This window comes from Rhinolophus hipposideros (assembly GCF_964194185.1).
Source record: "Rhinolophus hipposideros genome assembly, chromosome: 5".
Lineage (NCBI taxonomy): Eukaryota > Metazoa > Chordata > Mammalia > Chiroptera > Rhinolophidae > Rhinolophus > Rhinolophus hipposideros.
The window spans coordinates 27,783,169-27,806,457 of record NC_138051.1 but is presented as its reverse complement, the minus strand read 5'-3'; the positions used below and the strand labels follow the sequence as shown (position 1 = coordinate 27,806,457).

Genomic DNA, 23,289 nt, shown 5'->3' with positions numbered 1-23,289 from the left:
CAGGGTGGGTGGAAAACAATGGATGGGACCTGTGGATGTGAGTAATTGGATATGGGGGTTATGGGAAAAGGAAGAATTGAGGATAGAGCTGATGTTTGGTTGGGGCAACAGGAAGGCTCCATATGCAGCGACAGAGAATAAGGGAGGGAGATTAAATTTAGGGAGGAAAGAGGACAATTTTAGCAGGTTGACGTTAAGGTGGGAAATCCAATGTATGAGCCTGAGATTTAGGAGGGAGATTCTGGATAGAGATAAAAAAATGAGGAAGTTGTCAGCCCATGGATGGAAACCGTGTTTCGAGAGTGTGCCAGACAGAAGGAATCCTGGGGCAGGACCTTGAGGAAAACCAATATTTAAGAAATGGGCAGAGGTAGAAGAGCCTGAAAAAGAAACTGGGGCATGGGCAGAGAGGTGGAGGGAAAGCCCACAGAGTACACAGTCAGGGATGTCAGATCAGAGGGTGCTTCTAGAAGGAGGTATGGCCAACAGGGACAAATGTTAGGGAGAGCCTAAGTAACAGAAGGACTAGGAAGTGTCTGTTGACTCTAGTGACATGGAAGTTCTGAGTGACCAGCTGAGCGCAATGTAGGTAGAGCACTGCAGGCCATAGTTACTTAAAAGGTGAGCAACTGATGAGCATAGATATTTGGCTCAAAAGAGGAGAATGATGCCCATTAGCTGAAGGGGCATCTTGAGCTGAAGATGTATATATCTACAACCATTTCCACACCCATTTTTTTCTCTTTTAGGTTTAAGAGACTAGAGTCTATTTAACTGCTGAAGGAAAGGAGTAAGTCGAGAGGGAGGAAAATATAGAGGAGAGAGGAAAGGAAAAGAAAAGGTTATGTTTGGAAGAGACGGGATCCAGGGCTGGAGGCTGAAGATCGCTGCCCTGACAAGAGAAGGGACGCGTTTTCTACTGAGCCAGATCGGAAGAAGCCACGATGAGGAGAACGGTGAGTTTCTAGATGTGGTGGTGGGAAGGGTTCCTGCCTGGTGTTTCTGCATTTTCAGTGAAATAGAAGGTAAGACATCTGTTGCTGACAGTGGGGGCAGAGTTGGTAAAAGGTTTAAGGAGAGAATTCAGGCTTCAGTTGGATTCTGGGGGAGGATGAGGAAAGAAGCTGACAAAGGAAGCCACAGGAGAATTGCTTGGACGGTTGAGGCCAGGGGTGGCTAGAGACCATGGATTTAGATTTACAGTGAATCCTTCACTGTGAAGCTGGGGAATTTTCCCTGGAGTAATCAGCTGCCAGGGCGTGGGTGTAAGGAAGGCAGGACAGTTGGATTCTATTTTTAGGATTCTTAAAGTTGGAGGAGTTTTTGTACCTGGAGAGGAACACTAGCCACCAGCTGTGCTTTATTTATTGTTTAATCTACTTACTTCATAAAAAATCCTATTAAGCAAAAACTGTCTTTGTTTTTAAACACTATTTTTATAACCAACAAATCAAAGTCTATACATTTTACAAATCACATTATTTTAAACATTGATTGCAAACTTAAAGCCTCCTCCTTATTTCAATAGAATCGTCAGTATATGTCAACTTCTCTAAGAGCATCAAACATTTTGGTAAAGCACACATATCTTACAAGGGTCATAACATTTACCATACTACACTTAAACCCAGTATAAAAATTGGTTTGTATATCTGAAAGACGGATACTCTCAGTTCAGACCAAGTTTTGAATTTGGATATCCAAAAGAACATTATTTCAGTGTAGACCAAGTTTTGGATTATCGATTAATGAAGTGTTTGTTGGGACCTGGGAACTGGTTTACCTTTTAAGATGATTAAAACCTGAGCAAGTGTTTATCTTGTACATCATGGGACATTTACAAGCCCACACCTTTCCCATGAATTTAGTGTATTTTAACTGGATGCCTTTTCTTTAAATGATGTCATGTTTAAGTTTAATAAGTATGATACATAGATGTCCCAAAGATGTCCATTCCAAATCCCTGGAACTTCTAAATATGCTATATTTCATGGCAAAAGGGACTTTTTAATATGTAATTAAGGTAATGGGCTTTGAAATAGATTATCCTGGATTATTTGGATGGGACCAATTTAATCACATGAACTCTTAAAATCTGAGAACCTTTTCCTCTGAAGTCAGAGACATGTGGCAGAAGGGTAGGTCAGAGAGATTCAAAGTGTGAGAAAGACTTGGCCTGATATTGTTGGCTCAGAGATGGATGGGACCAGGAACCTCAGTCCTACAACGTCAGGGAAGAAAAATTATCCTTTACCTCAGTTCTTCTGGCTGGACTAATAATCACATTGACATGAGACAGATTAGCAGGAGAAAAAAAAATCAAAATTTAGTTACATATATACCTCTTGTTACAATGGGAGAGACCCAGGAATACTGAGTAACTCGTCAAAATGATGGAAGCCATCACCTTCAATACCACCTTCAGTTAAAGACAAAGATGTTGGTGATGGAGAGTCAGTTATGAGAGGTGAAGAGGAAAAACACAGTAAACAAGGGTAAGGTTATCATGCAGGTTTCAGTTCAGCGTCTTCTGCATTCACAGTGAAGGCAGGCCTGGTACAGTGAGGGAAACATCCTTACAGATTTCTCTTAACAAATGTAAATGTCCTTTACAGAGGGTAACTTTCACCTGGTTTTCAGAGCTTCTTCCAGGTGTGCTGTTTCTTGAAATTAATCAGCCTAAAATAATCAATATCCCAAACAGGCATATTTTGGGGTAGCAAACTCTGCTTCCCTTCCACCATAAGGAAATGAATTCTGAATGAGCTTGGAAGTGGATTCTCCCACTTCAGTAAGGAAGGTAGTCCTGCCTACACCTTGCTTTTGACCTTTTGAAACTCTGAGCAGAGAATCTACTTCTGCCCTGCTGGACTTCTGACCTACAGAAACTGAGATAACACATGGGTGTTGTGTTAAGTCACTACTAAGCTTTATGCAATTTGTTACATGGTAATAGAAAACAAATACTATAACTTTGTTATCATTATTTACAAATACATCTAGCTCTTTTGCGTTTAAACAAGTTGTTTTTCCCAGTGTCAAACTTCCTCCTCTTCCTTATTACAATACTCCTGACTTTTAGCTGGGCCTGGCTGCCTGGAATAAAACTCTGTTTCCTACTGTTTCTCTCTGGCCTGGTGTGGCCATGCGTGACTAAATTCCAGCCAGTGAGATGCAGTCAGAAATGTTAGGGGCGCCTTTCAGAAAGCCTCTTTAAAGGAAAGTGGTGTGCCCTTTCCTCCTTACTGCTTCCTTCCTGGGGGCTGTAAGGCGATATAATGCTTGAGCTCAAGGAGCCATCTTGTCAGGAGGTGATACCCGTATACTACAGATGGTAGAGCAGCAAGAAGGGAAACCGGGCTGTGATGATCACAAAATTGCTGCAATATTGTGATTTATAAGAAATATATATTTGGTCATTCAGAGGACCATTTCTCATATATATTTGGTCTTCTTCCACACAATTCTTGGTTCATAGCTCCTGAAAACCTTAGAGTTTCCTAAGTGTTAAGAATAAAAAAAGTACCTTTTGTTATTTAGTGAGGTGACTTTTGGAAAGCACATAAAGATGGGGGCTGGTTGCCAATGGAGCCAACCATTTCCCACTGCCCCCCCCCTCCATTTCTGGGAAGGGGAGTGGGACTACTGAAGGTTGACTCAATTGCCTATGGCCAGTGATTGAATTAATCACTCCTATGAAATGAAGCCTTTGCAAATATTCAAAAAGACAGGGTTCAGAAAGCTTCCAGGTTGGTGAACACTTGGAACAGTGGATCCTAAAGAGGGCATGGAAGCTCCAAGACCTTTTCCCCATGCTGGCTCTATGTATTTCTTCCATCTGGCTGTTCCTGCATCATATCCTTTTGTAATAAACCAGTGATCTACTAACATGTTTCTCTGAGTTCTGTGAGACTCTCTAGCAAATTAATTGAACCCAAGGAGGGGGTCACTGGTGACAAGAGAAAAAATTCTGAGATGTTCTAAATGAACACTACAGCAACCAGAGAGAGAGAGAAAGAAACAGAACACTTAGCCTGTTGATAGTAGTGGACCAGCTATGACAAAAGACTGCTCACATTCCTGTGTATTTGTTGGAATTTAGGATTAATTTCTAGTTGACTATTTCTGTGATTATTCAAAAGAGAGAATAGCTGGGTGCTATGGAACCCCGTGAGTCTCCATTTCTTATTTGTACATGAGCTTTATGGACTCTGCTGTGCCCATCCCAGAACTAGCCCTGCTTCACCTTCACCCAGCACCTTTATCTATAGCTAATGCAAATTCTTTCAGAATGACTTATACCTTTCTCCCCCTTACTTGATATATACAAATACTTGCAAAACTGCTGGACATTGGACATGTTATCTTTTCTACGTAGCCATGATGCTGATGGTTTAGATTCCACGCCCCAAGACATGTCTTCTTTTTTGCTAGCAATGGCCTAATAAACCCTTTCTTTCGAAAAGACTTTCAGTCATGGAAGTTAAAATATTTTTGTTTAACACTGGAATATAGCCAGTTGATCAGAAGCACAACCTGGATTTTAGATTGGTGTCTAAATTGAGTTGCCAAGGAGGGGTCATTGGACCCTTCAACCTATGGGTGGTAGGTCAGAAGTGCAATTAACAGCCTGTGCTTCTGGGTGGGGTCTAAAGTAAGGGGTGGAGTGTGGGGGCAGTCTTGTGGGACTGATCTCTTAACCTGTGGAATCTGATGCAGTATCCAGGTAGATAATGTCTGAATTGTGTCGAATTAAGTGGAATTCTTGGACATTCCACTGGTGTCCGAGAATTGCTTGGTGTTATATGGGAAGCAACCTTTCCTTCCCCCCACACATTGGAATTGGGTGTAGGAGCCCAAAAGTACTTCCATCCATCTCTGGACCCTTTATTTGCAGATTCTTCTGTGTGAGACAGAAATAATCTATCTTGCTTAAGGCATTATTATTTTGGGTTATACTGCCTCTCCTATAATCTCATTATAATTAGTAGGATAATATAGAGGCTCCCTGTCCCAAGAGAGGAAGGATGAAGTTTGAGAAGTGAGCAGTTATCTTTAGGACATTTGACTAATTCATCATCTTGTAACACACTGTTGGATTTTCTTTCTTCTTAGTTGTAATACATGGCCAGATGGTGCCAATCAGTCTCTTTCATTCTTGGTACAGTTCCAACCTTTTCTGGAATTACTCACAGCTTTCCATATCCACCCCTCCCTACTTACTCGTATACAGATAAAGAAAAGTAAATGTACCTTATGAATAGTTAAAATACCTACTATATTTACACTCTCCTACTTATCAAAATTAACTAAAAATATCCTATTATATTTAATCTTCTTCACTCGGTATGTTAACTATCTTTTTGCACACTTTATAGTAACTTTTTCCTTTTGGAGTATCATTAGTCATAATTTTTAAAAATTCACCTTGTTCCAATTAACTATATTATTTTCCTTTTGATTACCAAATTGTCACAGAATGTCAGGTGGAGACATTTTAAAATTGGTTCCTTTCCCTTTTCAGCTCCACCCTATACATTTGAAAAAGTACCCTTGCTTTTTGTCATCAACATGTTCCAGGCCTAGAGTTATTTAAGATATGGAGCTATTTTCCAAGGAACCCTGCGTCCTTTTAAAGTGAATAATATTTGAGGCAAAGATCCAGATGCTAAGAATGCATATTAGAGTTTTCCTAATGTTGTTTCTAGGCTACATTTTAGTGACAAAATTATTTCTTTTTGAAAACCACAAATTCACATTGGTATTTCCTATTTAATTCAAACATTAGTAAATCCTTTTTTTTATTTGACTCTAACATAGTTTTACATTTATTTTCTCTACAACATACCAGCTTATATCCTATAACCTGATTCAAATTGTAATGGCATCTTTTATCTTTAGTAATCCTAGAGTGTCTCATCAACCATCATTCTCTAGTTACTTTATTGATAGAGTTATCCATGCTAGGCCAATGGGACAGCAAGGTAAGAGAGTTTATAATACTGGCAGGAGAGTGGGTGAAGGGATGAATCATGAAATCCAAGGTAATAAGAAGTTTAAGAAGGAGGATAACATAAAACAGATCAGAAGAAAGAAGAGAGGTTATGGGATAGTCTGGAACAGGTACAGTGAAGATTAACGGGGAGAGCTGGGAGGAAGGAGGTGGTGGTCAGGATGTGAAGGGATTGAAGTTCAGACTACAAAGGTGGAGTTTCAGGAGTTGGCTATGGTCATTGATATGTGCCATGCCTGGAGATGTACACTTGCCCACATATGACCTTTTACCCCCACCTGCAGCTGCCCAAGGGAGCACTGTACACTCACTGTCAGCCAGAGCAAACATACATACACAACCCATGTCTCGGGTGGGGACGTGAGGGCCAGAGTCCATTTGGGACCTGGTACAGATGAACACCCGGGTTCACTGCCTGCTGGCTGCCCCAGTGTACATACAAAATGTGTACCTTGTTCAGGCTAGACACATGTTTCTTCCTGCCCTACCAGCCCTAGGCTTTGGGCTGCTCTGCTGCCCTCCCCACACTTCTGCTGGTGGCTGAGCCTCCTGCCCTAGCCCATATGGTGCTGGCTCAGCTCCTGACTATACTGGCAGAGCTCCGTGATGCTGGCACTCCTCACAGGAAGGAGCCTGCTGGGTATGCCAAGGCTGGTCCATCTGGGCCTCTGTGGGGGCCTCTGTTAGGCTCACCTGTGCCACCTGCCCCCAAGTAGCTCTGAGCAAGAAGCTGAGGGAGGGGTGGGGCAAGGGGAGCAGAGTCTGCAAGGTAGCTCAGGCCTCTCTATCTGCCAAACCCTGCCCTGATCCTAGGGCTGTAACACAAAGAGATGCCGTGGCAGGCTGTGAGGGCATTTGTGTGTGTGTGTGTGCGTGTGTGTGTGTGGGTAGGTAAGAGGTCCCGAGACACCACAGCTCTACTCATCACCTTGGGTGTTTGGCACAGGGTCCCATGCAAGGAGGTGGAATACAGGCAGCCAGAGGGAGCCTCTCTCCTGTCCCAAAGATGCTTCTTCTGGGGCAGGAGAGGGAAGAGACAAAGGTCAGGGGCTAGATTCTTGTCCTGGAGCCCTCAGAGTGGGAAGATGAGGAAGCCAGAGAAGCTTGAATATTTCCAGCCACCCAGCAGGTTCCCCCGACGTAGGCGCAGGGACACCCGGTCCCCAGGGTCCAGGGGCAGTAGTACAGAGCTGGTCGCTGCCTCCCGGGTCACATCAGGGTCGTTGGCAAAGGCTGAGATGACAGGCCATGTGTTCAGCATCAGACTCACCTGGGGAGGGAGCCCAGTTAGCATCTCTCCCCATCCCTTGTCCTAGAACCCCATTTTTCTGAGGGCGTCCCCTCTTTGCCCCAGCCCCAGAGGAATACTCAGGAACCTGGGGCTCAGTGCTCTCTCGTGGGAGGGCTGAGGTGTGGCCAGTGTTGGACTCTGCAGATCCTCCACTCTCTCTGCTAGGTTAGCGCTTTCTGCCCTTGCTCCTGGTCCCCCAGGACACAGGTCAATGGAGGGTCTGTCCAGGAGTCTGCTGGGCTCTGCTTATTCCTCCCTCCTCCCAAACCGGGACAGGGTCAAGGACAGGGTCCAGTGCTCAGGTCACCTGGACAGTTTGGCGGTTGTACACCTTCACCACGTGGAACCGGAAGCTGTAGACACCCCGGACAGGGGCTACGAAGGAGCCTGAGGCCCGATCAAAGCCACCGCCCTCATTCACCAAGACCTAGGGGAAGGAAACACTGCTGAGTGGGCTAGGGTCACCTGGGGCTCAGGGAAACCACTGGGTTGAGGGATGGGGCAGTGAGTAACGAAAAGAAGGGATGGCAAGTAGCTGCCAAAAGGAGGGATGTATGACTCAAAAAAAAAAAAAGAATTGGTGAGAAAGGGCAAGGAGGGGTACGGGTAGGAGTGAAGGGGACGAAGATGGGCAGTGGGGTTGAGGAGCAACTGGCCACAGCAGGAGGCTGTTCCTTAACAGCAGAGTGGGCTTGGACAGTTCATCCTAGGTCCGGGCAGGGTAAGGGGTTACCTGGTCAAAGTAGATGGCCCCACTGGTGCCATTGATGATCTCCCCTGCTGGCTCATGGTGGTGGCTTCTTATTGCAGCAAATGCCACTCTTCCAGGGGGCGCTTCTCCCAGAGCAGCTCCTCCAGGGCCCCCTGCAGCAGCTCTGCCGGGCTCACAGACCACCAGGCACTCGCCCTCTAGGAGGACAGGCTCTGCCCCCTCCTGGGCCCATCCAGTCCCCAGGGCCAGAAGCATCAGGGCCAAGGGCAGCCCAAGGATGGGTGCAGGACCTTGTAGCCGATGTTGCTTTGCTACCAGCATGGCTGAGTGGCTCTGTGACCCGCAAGACTTCCTGTCTTCTGCCTCCTTTTCTGCTCCTTTCACTTTCCACTCTCCCCCAGACTCTCAACACCCCTCACTCTGCTCCTCAGCCTTCTCTCTGGGTCTGTCACCTGGTCTCAGAATCTCCCTCTCCATACCTCTCTGCGCCCCACAACTCTGTCATGCCTCTCCTGCTGTCACTGCTGTTCCCTCCTCCTTGGCAGGGCACAAAATGACAGCAGTTGGGCTCTGGGAGGGAAAGGAGGGATGAAGCAGTCAGACAGGAGGGCTGCAGCCAGAACCCCAGGACAGCTTCTCCAGAGAGCATTGAAGGCTGGAACTGGAACCACAGAGAACGTGGACGTGTGTGTGAGAGTGTGGATGCGCAAGAGACAGCTCCCACAGCCCCTTGCTCCACCTCATTCCTCCCCTCTTCAAAATCCCTCTCAGGTCCACAGCACTCAGTGGCTTCTTTTCCATCGCTAGAAAGGAGGGCCCTTGTATTTCCCCCCACAATTGTTTTGGTGGAAAGTGCTTGGGCCGACAGCGTCACTATCTTGTGACTCTGGGCCAGTCTCTCTCCCTCTTTGGGCTTCCATAACTTCATCCGAAGGGACTGCATTAGTCGCTTTAAGGCAGTCTTCACATCCGACTCTCAGAGTGATTCCTCTTTCCTGAGAACTGCGGAGAACCAGCGGGAACCCAGAGGAACCGGGAGAAGACGTAGGGGACCCAGAGAACTGAGGGCAAGTGGGCGGGGCCGAGGCCCGGAGCTCGGAGGGGCGGGGAGGGGCGAGGAGGGGAGGGTCGGGGAGGGGAGGGGCGGGGAGGGGCGCGCGCGGGGCCCGGTGCAGGCCCAGTCCCGGGAGGGGCCGGGCTGACTCCGCCCCGGGCCAGGAAGTGACTCAAAAAACAGTTCGAGATGTGGAGAAGAGAGGTCCCCGTTGGGTGAGAAACCCGGGAAGGCCCGCCCAGATTCGAGCCCCCCGCCTTTCTCCCCAGGGCCGGGGGCGCGGGCGAAGCTGGGGCCGGCGGGCACCTAGAGGCACCGGCAGGAGAGGCCACAACGGGCGGCCGAGGCGGGTATGCGCGCCCGGGCCGCGGGAGCCGAAGGCCGCAGTGCTGAGCGCCGCCGGGGGCGGGGCTCGGTTCGACCCCTGGGCCCTGGGTGGGGCGCTTGGCGCGACCGAGGGGATGGCAGCAGAGGGAGGGGGAGGGGTGAGAGTGGCTAGAACCTTGGAAATGGCAGACGAGGGATCTCAGAGGACAGCCCAGTTCAAACCCTGGTGAGGATCCATCTTTAAGAGGCCGTCTTGGACCCGGTGATTGCAGAATCTCCCGAGAAGAGGGCTCTTTCGTCATCCTTCCACTTCTAATGGCCCCAGAGCGAGCTGGAGCCCCCGACCCCGCTTCCTGCTCAGGGCTGTGGTCATCCTTTTCCAAAGGCCAGACGCCCATCCCAGAGACAGTCTTGTTTATCCACGACTTCCTCTCCAGGGAAGGCCTGTGTCCCTTTAATCTGACATTCTCTTCCTATCCCGAAGATGGCCCGAAATCTCCTGGGGTGTTTACCAGATCGGTAACTAGGTGCGATAGCTGGTTTTGGCCTGGAGACCAAGATTTGGGTTGAGGGGTCGGCGAGGCTCTGAGCTGCCTTTCCTACTTCCAGGGCTGGGTGGCCAAGCAGCCATGCCTACCTGGGGGGCTGGCTCCGCGTCCCCTGACCGTTTTGCCGTGTCTGCGGAGGCCGAGGACAAGGTGCAGCGGCAGCAACCCCACGTGGAGCGCATCTTCCGCGTAGGGATGAGCGTCCTCCCGAAGGACTGTCCGGAGAACCCTCACATCTGGCTGCAGCTGGAGGGCCCCAAGGAGAATGCCAGCAGAGCCAAGGTGAAAGCCCCTCCCTGACCATTCCGGGAACAATGCCTCCTCCACTCAGAGGCTGGGGAGAGGAGGGCCTGGGGAGGATCTCCACTCCTTGCTTGTCTTACTGGCAACCTCAGTCAGTAGTCCTGAGCTTTGAGAGACTTTCCAACTTTGTATTTGGAGTTTTGGTTTCATTTCTGCTGTGATGACCCAGCTTCTGCCAGTACTTGAACAGACAAGTGATTCAATTCAAATCAGTTTGCGTTCTTTGGGAAAGCAGAGACAATCTGGCTGGGCAAGAAGGCCCCACCAAGGAATTCACTGTAGGGTGGGAGGCCAGGCCTGGGTTCCAGTACAGCCCCACCACCTACCAGCCCTGTGACCTGAGTCTCAATTTTCTTACCTATAAAATGTGAATAATACTATCTACCTCATTAGGCTTATGAGATAAAGCTTGAATGAGATAAAGCATGAGTTCAGTAAAAGTTAGCAATGGTGATCATTATGATGGAAATATACAACACACATACACATGTAAATATTTAGAGAGACAGTCTTGTAACCAAATAATTATAATTATATCTTAAAGTGAGTGGAGTTCTACATGGAAATACTAGCCACAGGCTGTCACCTGGAAAGAGAAAAAAGTGAGATTCTTGATCCCTTTTTAACCCCCACCTTTGTCAGGATCTGTGGGGCTCCATTGCTCTGCCCAGGCATCCTGGAGCTCAGGGGAGAGCAATGAGCCTGCAGGGGCTACTAGGCCACTTAATATTCCAGCAGTCTCTTTTTTTCCTACCTTCCCCTTTTTCCCCCCAGGAGTACCTGAAGGGTCTCTGTAGCCCGGAGCTACAGGATGAAATCCACTACCCACCCAAACTACACTGCATCTTTTTGGGGGCCCAGGGCTTCTTCCTTGATTGCCTGGTCTGGAGCACGTCAGCCCACCTGGTACCTAGGGAACCCGGCTCTCTCATGGTCAGTGGCCTGACCGAGGCCTTCGTCATGGCTCAGAGCCGAGTGGAGGAGCTGGTGAAGCAGCTGACCTGGGACTTTCAGCCAGGGCCATCCCCTGGAGCCTCTCAGTGTGCTGGAGTGCTGAGAGACTTCTGTGCCCTGTTGCAGCCCCGGGAGGATGCCCACAGAGAAGCCCTGCTGCAGCTGCCCCTGGCTATCCAGGAGGAACTGCTGAGCCTTGTGCAGGAGGCATCCAGGGGGCAGGGGCCCCAAGCACTTCCCTCTTGGGAGGGGGGGAGCCCAGGTCTGCTGGGTGCTCAGTACCAGGGAGTTGGAGCTCTCCTGGGTGAAGGCAGGGAGTCCCTGGACACTGGACCTATGGGGTGGCAAGAGTCAAGGGGAGAGAGACATGCTATGGAGAAGGAGGGAGGGAAGCAGGGTGGTCCCAGGGAGATGGATTTGGGGTGGAAGGAGCTGCCTGGGGAAGAGGCCTGGGAAAGAGAAGTGGCCTTTAGGTCACAGTCAGGGGGAGGAGAGGCAAGGCAAGCAGGCCTCCTGAAGGGGAAAACCTTGGGAAAGGAGGGGGTGCCTCAGGAAAGTGGAAGGTTCTGTGTCCAGGGTGAGTCTTCTGGTGCCCAGGGCCCCTGTCAGAGGGCAGCACAACCCCGGGGAGCCTCTCTCCTCCAGCGGCTCCACAATGGGGAGGCCTCACCTCCTAGAGTGCCTAGCCCCCCACCTGCACCTGAACCCCCGTGGCACTGTGGAGACCGAGGAGACAGGGCAGACAAGCAGCAGGTTGTGGCTCGAGGTCGGGGGTCTCCGTGGAAACGAGGCACCCGGGGGGGCAACTTGGTGACTGGCACTCAGCGTTTCCAGGAGGCCCTGCAGGATCCTTTCACCCTGTGTCTTGCCAATGTACCTGGCCAGCCAGATCTCCGCCATATTGTCATTGATGGCAGCAACGTAGCCATGGTGTGAGTACCCAGTGGGGAAGGGGGAGACGGGCAGTTTTATTCATGTTGGGGCCATGTGCTGAGGGGCGAGCACTGCATCTAGGCTGTCAGGCCCTCCTGCTCTGGGGCCCCAGCTTGCCGACCCCTTCCCACTGCAGGCACGGCCTCCAGCATTACTTCTCTAGCCGGGGCATCGCCATTGCTGTGCAGTACTTCTGGGACCGTGGCCACCGGGACATAACCGTCTTTGTGCCTCAGTGGCGCTTCAGTAAGGATGCCAAGGTCAGAGGTGAGTTTGTGCCCGGTCTTTTGTGTCCTGGGCTAGGCCCTGCTTCCACCGTGAGGATAACTGTGTTGTGCCCCTCTGTTTCTCTAGAGGGTCACTTCCTACAGAAGCTCTACTCCCTCAGCCTGCTCTCCCTCACTCCTTCCCGAGTCATGGATGGCAAGAGGATCTCCTCCTATGATGACAGGTACTTATTTCTCTCCTGGTCCTAGGCTTGATATTCAAGGAGCCCAGTGGGAGATCGAGGGAGAGACAGAAACTCATGACCCTTTGCACTGTCTCTAAGCCTGGGTAGCCGGGCAAAGGGCCAGTTATTCTCTGTGTGCCCATGACTGGTTAGGTAAACCAGGTGAGATAAGATGGATGGTGGACAAATGTGTTTGTCTTTCATTTATCAAACTAAATTTATCATCTTTCATTTATCAAACTAAATGATGCTTCGTATGTATATAGTACCTTACTGTCTAGAAAATACTGGTTTAATGCAAGGATGGGAAAGCTGATGACATGAATAGCTGACAAATGCCTTCTTACAACCTAAATTTCCAAACACGTAGAGAAATCCCCCAACATCTTGGAAAAACCAGAGTAAATGTTCAAAATAAATCAAATGAAGAAACACAATCCATGCATAGTAACATAAATCAAAATATAAATAAAACATGGTATAATAGAGATCACTGAATTTAGAATTTGAAGATCTGAATTGGAGCTTCGTGTTGCATTACTCATTGACTCTGACTGTGGACCAGTCTCTTAACCTCTTGTCTCAGGACCCTCTACCATTTATTTATGTTCCTTGTGAATGTGAAAAGAAGGTAAGGTATGTGCTTGCCTCATTCAAGGTGCTAGGCAAGAGTACGGTGATATTCCTTAACTATTCATGGACCCAATCAAGTGTGGCAGAGGGTCTTATCTCTGTGGTACAGAAATGGACCCGAGGGTAGGAGTGGTTAATTCTCTTGGCAAAGGCTACCAAATGACGAAAATGAGAACTTAAAGCTGCGAGATAGTTTAAATGAAAAACACAGGGCACATCCCCTCAGGGTATACACACGGTGTGGGAAATGGGCAGATTTTAAAAGCTAAGAAATTAAAACGTTTTACAACTACAAGTTCTTTATTCTCTAGGATTTTCAGTTTTAAATAAAAAGCTAGTTTCCAAACCATACCGATGATACATTTTGTCTTTTTAAATACTTAACTTTTTCTCCCTAACAAGTAAATGGTATTCTACAAAAAGGTAGTTCAGTTCACTTTCTCCCGATGCTATTGTTTTATGTCTGGATTTCACAGATTATCCAAGATATGGAACATTCTTTCCACACCAGCATTGACACAGAACTGAAACTGAAGATCGAGTCAGTTGTAATGAGTTTTGAAGGCACGTGTCTGTGTAGTTGTATAGGTCTCTGTAGGAAGACAGCACAATAGGAGTTTGGAATTATGCCTAGGTACAGTGACAAATACACGGTGCACAGCATAGGGCTGCTGAATGAATGCTGCTGAACAACGTACGATGTGTCATGATAATGGTCACATGTGCTTAACCTGATAATACCTTTTCTATGTCATAGGATACCATATGCAATTGCATGTCATCTCCTTAATTTGTTTCCCAGACAGAACTCTGAACCGGACATCTGTCACACCCAGTCCTGATTACTAGTCCCCTCTGTACCACACTGCCTTTCACACAATGACTGCCCACTTAGTGCTAGGTGGGTGGCCTGCAGAAGGAGGCGGGAATGCTGGGAATTGGACTTGAAAGAGCCAAAAGAAACTATACATCAAACACTACAGGAACTTGGAGGAAAGAGAGCCCCCTTCTGGCTGGGATTTTCTGGGGAGGGAGGGATTTGTGAGTTTTGTTGAGACAGGGACATGGGATGGGTTGGATCTCATGGTTTCTAAACCTGTTTAAAAAGATCCCCACATACCTCTTTATGAGTCCTACCTCAGTTTTAACGGAATCAGGCTGACTCAAGTTGGGCCTAGGCATCTCTTTTTTAAATCTCCCCCGGTGATTCTGTTCGTTAGTGAGGTTTGGGAAGCACCTTCCAGATGGAGGGAATAGTTTGAGAAACATGGAAGAGAGCACAGGGCATGTTTGGGGAACAAGATGTAATCTGATCATTGATTTTGGCACTAGTTGAGAGTCGCTTTGGGAATACCAGGAGGAAGAAGGCCATAACGGTGGCTGGAGCTGGGTTCTAGAGAGGCTTAACTGCCAGGCCTGGGCATGTGGACTTTATTCAAGTAGATAAAGGGCAAGAGAGGAAGAGTAGTATAGGGGAAGGGCATGTTCTCTTGGGGGAGGGTGGTAAATGGCAGGAGGTGGGGGACCTCTTTATCAGGAGGCTATGCAGTGTCTCATTTGCAATGTCCGAATAGCTAAGGTGGGAATGGTGGGAATGGAAAGGAAGGAGGCAGAGTGGAAAACTTTTCAGGGGAAATACATAATGGATTTGTGACTGATTGTTGGAGTAGAGTGGAAGAAGACAGAGCCAGGGCCAGATCTTACTGTCTTACCAACCATGCCTAAAGTGTTAAGTGGAGGATTGTGGTGAGTGGTGGGAATGTTCTTTGGATTCCACGTTGGATTTGTCTGGTTCCTCTCTAACCATGGCACCTGTTTCCAGTCAGACCCCTGCCGGCTGGGTCAAGGTGGGGGCTGGAGGAGGAGAGGATCTCTATCACCAGAAGTGGGTCATGGGAGTCGATAGCACTTTTTGGGGTTGGGGCTTTGGAGAATCCCGGATGTTGCTTTGGTTTTTGAGACAGGTTCATGGTGAAGTTGGCTGAAGAGACTGACGGGATCATAGTCTCCAATGACCAGTTCCGGGACCTGGCAGAGGAGTCCGAGAAGTGGATGGCAATTATCAGAGAGCGGTGAGGGGGCTTCCCCTGAGAAAAGGGCTTGGACTCAGACCTTCCTCTAAAACAAGTTATGTCCTGCCACTGGGTGAGGATTCTGGGAAGGGGCTTGGTGTTGGTTGGAAGGATGGTAGCTGACAGCTTCTGGTGGAGTTGGTCTCAGCTGTCTGGGAGGTGTGCAGGGGCCCCTTTGTGACCATACATTCTGTCCCTGTCCAGCCTGCTGCCCTTCACCTTTGTGGGAAACCTCTTTATGGTCCCTGATGACCCGTTGGGGCGGAATGGCCCCATGCTGGATGAGTTCCTGAAGAAGCCAGTCAGGTAATGCCTCAGAGTCCCCGAGGTAGCCCCCAGCCCTGGCCCCCTCTTGCAGACCTGGAGACTTGGGGGAAAGTGTGACCTCCATCTGGGCTGCCTTAATTCTGTAGTGATTTAGGTTGCCTTGTGCTTGAATTTTAACTGTTTCACTGGGAATCCTGACACAGACCCTCCAAGGCTGGGCGGGAGGAAGCTTCTGCTTTCTATTTCCCCTTGTCAGTGTGTTTGCTGGAATTATTTGGAACATGGTTGTTTTTACTTACAGCCACTTGTATTTAGCACGCCCTCTGCTGGACAATGGAGTGATTCGTTTATTAGACTAGAATAGATCATAATTGTGGCAGGGTTCATCTTTCTGGTTCCATGAACTGTCTGTCTCCCCTTTGGAAGTGGGTTGACACTGCCCCTCAGTGGTCAGCTTGGGGAACTTCAGAGCCAGGAATAGGGTGGTTAAGGGCAGTGGAGCCCTGGGAGGCCCACAGAGCTCTAACTGCTCCCCAGGAGGCGCATCAGCTATTCTGTTCTCTCTGCTTCTTCCTAGGGCACAAGGGTCTTCTAAGGCTCAGCATCCTTCCAGGGGCTTCGCGGAACACGGTAATCAGCAGCAGGGGAGAGAAGAGGAGGAAAAAGGCAGTGGTGGCATTCGGAAGACCCGGGAGACGGAGCGGCTCCGGCGCCAGCTGCTGGAGGTGTTTTGGGGCCAGGATCACAAGGTGGACTTCATCTTGCAGCGGGAGCCTTACTGCCGGGACATCAACCAGCTTTCGGAGGCCCTGCTCAGTCTCAACTTTTGAGCGTCACCTGCCTGAGTGGCTGCCACCTTGTCAGCTCCAGCCTCACCCAGCTCAGCCCCTTCGAGGGTCCCTGTGCTGCTCAGACCCTGACCGAGACCCACTTTAAGTTAGTGCACTGGGTTAGGGAAGCACTGAGGAAGAGCATTTGAGTGTGGGGAATGCTCCTGCCTGGTGCACTTTGGGGACAAGTCTATAAAGTGACCTGATCTCCCCTTGAGTCAGGACCTCAGCCAGCTCTCAAGAGGTTCTCCTCAGCCTTAACTTCTCAACCTTGCCATAGCACAGGGTTTCTGTAGGGAGTGAGGGCTGCTGAAGAGGGTAGGTCCTGGAGATTGGGACTGCTGGCTTCTAGAAGCTGAGCTGGGGCTGGAGGCTAGGGTGGGCGGGAGGGGAATGAAGAACGATGGCAAGGAAGCTGAGCCTTTCCTCTCCCTGGCTGCTGCTTTGGATGGTTCCCAGGCTTGGCTGGGCTCCTGGGAACCTTGGAGGGAATGCTGGGCCCTGGAAAGGCTAGGGGTCTGGGTCACAGGGGAACAGCAGGGAGCTGGTGGGGAAGGCAGAAGGAAACTTGGCTTCTGGTCTCAGCAGTGCCTGTATGTGACCTTGATGGAGCTGCGTGGCCTTTACTTCTGCCTATAAATCAGACGTAAAAATACCTGTTGGAAAGAGACGTGAGAACATGGAGGAGGGCTCCTTGGAGGAAAGGTACTTGGACCAAGTCTCAGGTGTGTTTGTGGCTGTACAGGCTTCTGAACCAAAACCTCGCTCAGAGAACTGAGGGTCCTCTGTCCCCAGGGCTTGTGCCCTCAATTTCAACACTGCACCCTCATTCTGATGTGCCCTATAATGGCTGCATCCCTTTTGGTAACCCCCAAATCCACATTTACAAAACAGTAAGGGGTGACTGTTTGCATTACCAAAATACTCTCAGGGTTCCTCACAATGGCAGCTCTCCTGTTGTATTCAAGTTTACAGATTAACGAATGTGTCCGAAAGTCCCTGGTTCCATGCACTTGCTGAGGTGTTACCCAGTCACCAAACCAATGAAGCCATGTTCTGCAGTGACAATGTTAATGTGATCAGACCCTAGCATTTTCTCTACAGTACACGTATGTTGCATAAAGCGAGGCCCACTTTTACTTTGTGTGTGTGTGTATGTGGATGGGGTTAGAGATCGTATCTAGACAAACCACTTATCTGGAAAATGGAAATGGAAGAATCAGACCAACTCCTGTCCCATTAGGACATTCCACCCTGATTCCTGCAGGTCATTGTCCTTTATCTGCCTGACGTCCTCCCTTGCCTGGGAACTGTCTACCTCCAAGGTAGCGCATTCCTTCTGTGGACATTATTAGTAGTCCTTCCTTTAGTGTAGCCCCCAACGTGCACTTCTGCCTTATGTTGGTCACTCCCCCAGGAATAATACAGGGCCAGTCAACCCAGAGTCCCAGACCAGATAAAGGGGGACAGGTGGCACAGGGTTCTGTGCTGTCTGGGCCTGCAGAAGTCCCTGCAACGATCCTTTTCAGGCTCTGGCTGCTGCTCTCCGAGCAGCATGGTGTGTCTGTGTGTACTGCCACTCCAACTCCTCATTCCAGCCACGGGGGGAGCTGAGTGCTGATGGAGGGGCCCTTCCCAGTGTCTTCACGCCCTCCTCCCTGTTGGTGATGTGTACTACTAGACCCTGTGGACTTGGGCTGGGGGCAGGTGTGTTCAAGAGAGGCTAGTCAGGGAGGTGACAGTGACTCAGTCCCCTCGGAAGAGAACAGAATGGTTCATATGCCTGGTTTAGTGGCCAGGGAAACTGCTGGTCAAGTTGTGGCAGATACCAGGGTAGGTAAAAGAAGAGGGTCTTAGATGAACACTTGGGACTTTTTTTCCCTAATAGGGTTGAGTTTGTAGTTTTTGATATGTTCCTTGCCCCTTTCACTTTCAGTGCTGGTGGGTGTGCAGTAGGGCCAGAGGTATCTTCTGTCTCTGTGCTGGGAACCTTGGTTGACTGAAGTGGCCTCAGTCAGATGAGAGGCAAGTCCTAAGCTTCTTCCAGACCGGAACGTTGGCTTTGTCCTACAGCGTGATGAACTGGGACCAGCGTGTGACTGCTGTATTAACTGACTGCCATTCCGTGATCGACTGCAGGCTGTCCTCGACTTGGGCCTCATCTCTGCTGGCATCCTAATGGCACTGTGTGAACAAGTATGCAGGCTGAGCAAAGAACACACTGGGAACCGATCACTTCTCATCTTCTAGTCTTTACCTTTTATCATAACCTCATGCCCCAAATTTGTTACCAGCTCTTTTGGAAATGGAAGGACCAAGAAGGAAGATGTTACCGATTATAGCTTTCAAAACCCCACATAGGGGAAAGAGTCAGCTAGGGTGTCATAACTTGAAATAAATTCCAGGAGAATGGAGGCCAAAGAGATGAGCCGAAGCTAGAGAGGTAATTTATCTTTATTGCCTAAACTGTAGAGCATTCACTATACAGCAAAAAGGAGAAATGGGGAAGGAATGGGACCTGTAGGGAAACCAAACTTGGAAATTCTTTTACAAGGAGTTGAAGAGGACTTTAAAAGGACTTGCTGAGACTGCATCCTTGAAACTGGACAGTCTCTTAGTTAAATAGGTGGACCAATAGAACAACAAGAAAGAAAGGATGGAGAGGAAGAACCAGATGCTTTCAGGTCTTAAGTAGAGGAGAACCTGAGTCTATTCAGTTGCTAACTGGAAATCTCTGTTGAGGGATAGGCCGTGGGCCCTGCCATGAGCCTCCCCACTTAGGCGACGATTTCCTTCAAGGCGGCCTCCAGCTCTGGAAAAGAATACTGGTAGCCAGTGGCCAGTGTCCGCCGTGGGACCACTTTCTGGCCCTCCAGCAGCATGATGGCACGTTCTCGCCCAAAGATAGCTTGTACAGCGGTGCTGGGGAGAGGGATGAAGGCTGGACGGCCCAGGGCTGTGCCCAAGGCCTGAGCAAACTCAGCATTTGTAGTGGTGGAGGCTGGAGCCACTCCGTTCAGGACCCCCTGCACGTGGCTTGCTTCAAGGGCATGGGCCAGGATTCCTGCCAGGTCCCCGATGTGAATCCAGGGGAAGAACTGGTGGCCTGAGCCGATGGGGCCCCCCAGGCCCAGGCGGAAAGGCAATAGCATGTGACCAATGGCACCGCCCCCACGGCCGAGCACAACCCCTAGAGCAGGCAAGAAGGATGGTACAGGGAGGCCCCTCAGTCTCCAGGCAGCCCCACTCTTCCTCCCCATTTCCCATTCCTTGCTCTTTCCCCATGCTGGCTTAGCTCTAGTAGATGAGGGGTATGGTTCTCCTCAGGACTTCCAATCCTCCCATCTGCAGGTTGGCCAGAAGTGGTGGTATCCTCACTCTAAGCTCAGCTCCCTTTATCACCCCACTCACCCAGCTCAGAGAAAATGTTCCAGTCCTGCCTGATACACACGTCCCTGGTTCTCACCAGAGCGCACCACCACCTGGCGTGTAGAATCTCCAGGAAGCCTGGCTGCAGCTTCCCATTTGGTTACGAGGTTGGAGAAAAAGTCAAAATCTCCTCCTGGGCTGTCCTCGTCATACTCAGCAGTCAGGCTGGGCTGGTAGTAAGCTGTGGGTGGAACAGCACTTGTTTGCCCTTGTTGTCCTAGGTCCTGCCCGGTCTTTTGTAGTCAAGGCTCCCCCTTGGCCTAATCCTCCTTGGCTCTTGGGATCTCCCTATAGGAAGACAGCTGCAGATGTTTTCCTCTTGAGCTTCTCCATGAGCTGACCTGTTACTGCCCTGGAGTAACTCTTATCCTTACCTGCAGAACTAAGCTGAGAGGCTGCTACAGTATAGTGGTTAAGAATAAAAGTGTGGGCTGACTGAGTTTTAATCTCAGCTTTACCATAACCTTTCTGTGCAGAATTTTTGCATCTTTAAAATGGGAATAATAGTACCTACCTCATAGAATTCTTGTGAGATTAAATGCTGTAATATGTAAAACACTCAGTGGCTGGTGTATGTGCCAAAATTGTTTGCAATTATTTAGTCCCAAAGGTGAAATACAAGAATCAGAAATTCTGTTCCTAAAGAATTGTGTTGTGAGAAGCAAAGGAGTTGGGACTGGGGATTTTTCCTGGCACTGGGAGCAGTGCCACTCCCCTCTTTTTCTCTGAGGGTCCCTGTTTCTCAGTGAAAGTACCTAAAGGTCAGGAGAAACATATATGGATCAAGGGCCTAAGAAGAAGACCAGCACTCTGTACATGTATAGCTAGAAGGGCTCCAGGTGCTCCCTCACTGTGTACTCCCTTCCCCTGGCTAATGTAAGGGATTGGTGATTTGGGGCATACCTACACCTGTAACTAAAACCCAGGCCTGGGGGGGTTGTGCCGCCTTGGTGATGGCTCTAGCCAGTATGCGGGTGGTCTCCAAGCGGCTGCTGAGAACCTCTTTTTGGAAGACTTCATTCCACCTGCAGGAGAAACGGGAAATAAGCCACTAAATATATACATGCACATATCCCTTCTCTTTCCCGGGGGCCTGTCCCTATCCATTTCTAGTAAAACCCTGCATTGTGGCTTAGAGGAATGGGCCATCTGTCCTGTAGAGGGAAAAAGCATATCGTTTTTTGGGCATCCTGAGTTATGAGTGAGGACGAAAGTCAACTGGCGGTGTGGGTCAAGGGCGGGTGGGCAGGGAAGAGGGGGCAGGGATAAGTAATGCGGGATATAGGTTTAGTTCTCCATGTGGCAGCTCCATTCTTCACATCTCAGGGTCTCACCAGAGTCCTTTCCTCTCCTGCCTCTGCGCTGAAGGATTTCAGTTTTAGGGCCCGGACTGACCTTCGGAGAGGGTTGAGGATGTTCTCTCCGGCCAGGTTGACAGCGGCATCGCAGCGGGGCAGCCCCGACGTGGCGAGCTCATCCTGTCAGAGAAAGCACACGGTGCGCGCCCCGCCCTGCGTGGCCAAACCAGGCCTCCCCCCGCCCCTTCCAGAGCATCGACATACCCACGTAATCCGATCTGGCCCGGGCTTTCGGGAGACCAGTGTCACTTCGTGGCCTCTGGCTTTCAGAAGTTGAGTTAGGGCTGTCCCAATGAAGCCCGTCCCGCCACCTGATCGGAAAATACGAGGTGTTTATCCTCCCGGGGGGCGCCTTCCGTCCCCGCACGTGGCCCCTCTTCTGACCCCAAACTGCTCTCTCGCTCCCTCCCCGCGATGCACAGGTGACACGGGTCACAGGGACTAGGGAGATTCGGCTCCTCGGGCTACGAGGCCAGGGCCGGGCAGCCTGTGCACGAGGGAGTGCCCTCCTTCGGAGGCCACCCAGCCTTCAATCTCTGGCTCAATCTTTCCAGAAACCCGCCCCCCACTCTCCCTTTCTGCCCTCCCTCACCCACAAGCACCCGCATAGCTACCACGACCTAATGCGCCTGCGCGAGATGTAGAGCCCCGCCCCCACGCGAGTGCGACCCTTCTGTGCACCGCGTCTTTCGGGAAGCGCGCTCCAATTGGTGGACAGGAGTGAGACTGGGCGTGGCTCTGCCCGGCGCCCCGGAAGAATTCATATCAAAAGCCGTGTGTGTGTGTGTGTGTGTGTGTGTGTGTGTGTGTGTGTGTGTGTTGGGGGGGAGGGGGGAAAGGGTGGGGGGAGGGGGGAGGGGAGAGGGGTGGGGGGAGGGGTGGGGGGAGGGTGTGGGGGGTGGGGGGAGGGTGTGGGGGGTGGGGAGAGGGTGGGGGGTGGGGGGAGGGTGGGGGGTGGGGGGTGGGGGGGTGGGGGGGTGGGGGGCGGGACCGTGGGGGCAGGTGGTAGAGGGAGTGGGGCAGTGGGAGGTGGGGAAGTCGGAGGGGGTTTCGGGGGAGAGGCTGGGAAGCCCGGAGTTGGGGTACGGGTGGTGGAATAGATCCGGGGGCGTGGGGGAAGGGGAGGCGGCGGCGGAGGGAAGGTTTGCGTGTAGGAAAACACCCCTTGACCTGAAACCCGTAGCTCCTCAAACCACCGGATGCTGGAGATCTAGTCAGCCTGGTGGGTCAGAAATCCATAAGAATCCGTCCACAGGTTCCATGGATTTCTTTAGACCCGGCCGTTTATTTCATGTTTTCTTCTCTCTGTTCCGGTCCCTTCCTGTCGTCATTGAAACATTCTCAAGTTTTCCTCGTCTTCACCCCTCTCCGGCCGTCGTCTTCACCCCTCTCCGGCCGTCGTCTTCCTCTGCGCACGTCCTCTCTCTCCTTCCTAGTCAAACTTCCCCATTTTCTACATCCTCATGTACTCGCGTCTCTATCATTCATTGCCCCTCTTGGCACGATCCCGTTTCCCATGTGTCACCAAAAAGAATGCCTAGGTTTCAGTCATTTTTCTTGACTTCTGTATCACTGGACGCTTGCTGACTTCTCCCTCCTTTTGGAAAGGCCTCAGCGAAAGCCACACCGTCTTCTGGGTTTTTCCCCTAGCTTTTTTCAGTCTCTGTTGCCTGCTTCACTCTCTAAGGTCTTAAAAAGTGTTGGTATTCCTTGAAGTGGCTCCTAAGACCTTCCTCCCTCCCGTTCTGCACTTTCTCCCGAGTGACATTGGCGAATTCAGTTACCAGTTTTTCAAAGACTCCTCAAATGTATTCAACGTGAACCTCTCCCGAGAACCAGGCTCCTATAAAAGCTTCCCACTAGACATCTGTTCTTTTTTTTTAAAAAAGGATTTTATTGGGGAAGGGGAACAGGACTTTATTGGGGAACAGTGTGTACTTCCAGGACTTTTTTCCAAGTTGTTGTCCTTTCAATCTTAGTTGTGGAGGGTGCTGTTCAGGTTCAAGTTGTTGTCCCTTCAGTCTTAGTTGTGGAGGTCGCAGCTCAGCTCCAGGTCCAGTTGCCGTTGCTAGTTGCAGCGGGCAGAGCCCACCATCCCTTGCGGGAGTTGAACC

At 50.1% G+C, this 23,289-nt stretch overlaps 3 protein-coding genes across 9 annotated transcripts; 1 reads left to right on the top strand and 2 right to left on the bottom strand.

The window, feature by feature from the left end:
• Positions 1 to 2,303: 2,303 nt before the first annotated feature.
• Positions 2,304 to 9,202, bottom strand: CBLN3 (cerebellin 3 precursor). The gene is made up of 3 exons (XM_081048213.1): positions 8,038 to 9,202; positions 7,612 to 7,731; positions 2,304 to 7,283 (listed from the first exon to the last, which is right to left on the bottom strand). The coding sequence occupies exons 1-3, from the start codon at positions 8,335 to 8,337 to the stop codon at positions 7,086 to 7,088; spliced, it is 618 nt and encodes a 205-aa protein (XP_080904339.1). The 5' UTR covers positions 8,338 to 9,202; the 3' UTR covers positions 2,304 to 7,085.
• Positions 9,203 to 9,280: 78 nt separating this feature from the next.
• KHNYN (KH and NYN domain containing) lies at positions 9,281 to 20,369 on the top strand. 7 transcript variants are annotated; one of them, XM_081048211.1, is made up of 9 exons: positions 9,281 to 9,420; positions 10,007 to 10,227; positions 10,793 to 10,850; positions 11,023 to 12,134; positions 12,272 to 12,402; positions 12,490 to 12,586; positions 15,184 to 15,291; positions 15,496 to 15,597; positions 16,136 to 17,526. In XM_081048211.1, exons 4-9 carry the CDS (start codon positions 11,179 to 11,181, stop codon positions 16,386 to 16,388), a joined length of 1,647 nt encoding a protein of 548 aa, XP_080904337.1. In that variant the 5' UTR covers positions 9,281 to 9,420; positions 10,007 to 10,227; positions 10,793 to 10,850; positions 11,023 to 11,178; the 3' UTR covers positions 16,389 to 17,526. The 7 variants fall into 7 exon arrangements, 5 of the variants coding, with proteins under 5 accessions (XP_080904337.1, XP_080904336.1, XP_080904333.1 ...); XR_013993328.1 differs by lacking the exons at positions 9,281 to 9,420; positions 10,793 to 10,850 and adding an exon at positions 18,325 to 20,369 and having other exon boundaries at positions 16,136 to 16,494; positions 16,977 to 17,093; XM_081048210.1 differs by lacking the exon at positions 10,793 to 10,850.
• SDR39U1 (short chain dehydrogenase/reductase family 39U member 1) lies at positions 18,825 to 21,806 on the bottom strand. The gene is made up of 6 exons (XM_081048212.1): positions 21,768 to 21,806; positions 21,380 to 21,486; positions 21,213 to 21,295; positions 20,721 to 20,842; positions 19,855 to 19,998; positions 18,825 to 19,578 (listed from the first exon to the last, which is right to left on the bottom strand). The coding sequence occupies exons 1-6, from the start codon at positions 21,781 to 21,783 to the stop codon at positions 19,166 to 19,168; spliced, it is 885 nt and encodes a 294-aa protein (XP_080904338.1). The 5' UTR covers positions 21,784 to 21,806; the 3' UTR covers positions 18,825 to 19,165.
• Between the last annotated feature and the right edge of the window lie 1,483 nt (positions 21,807 to 23,289).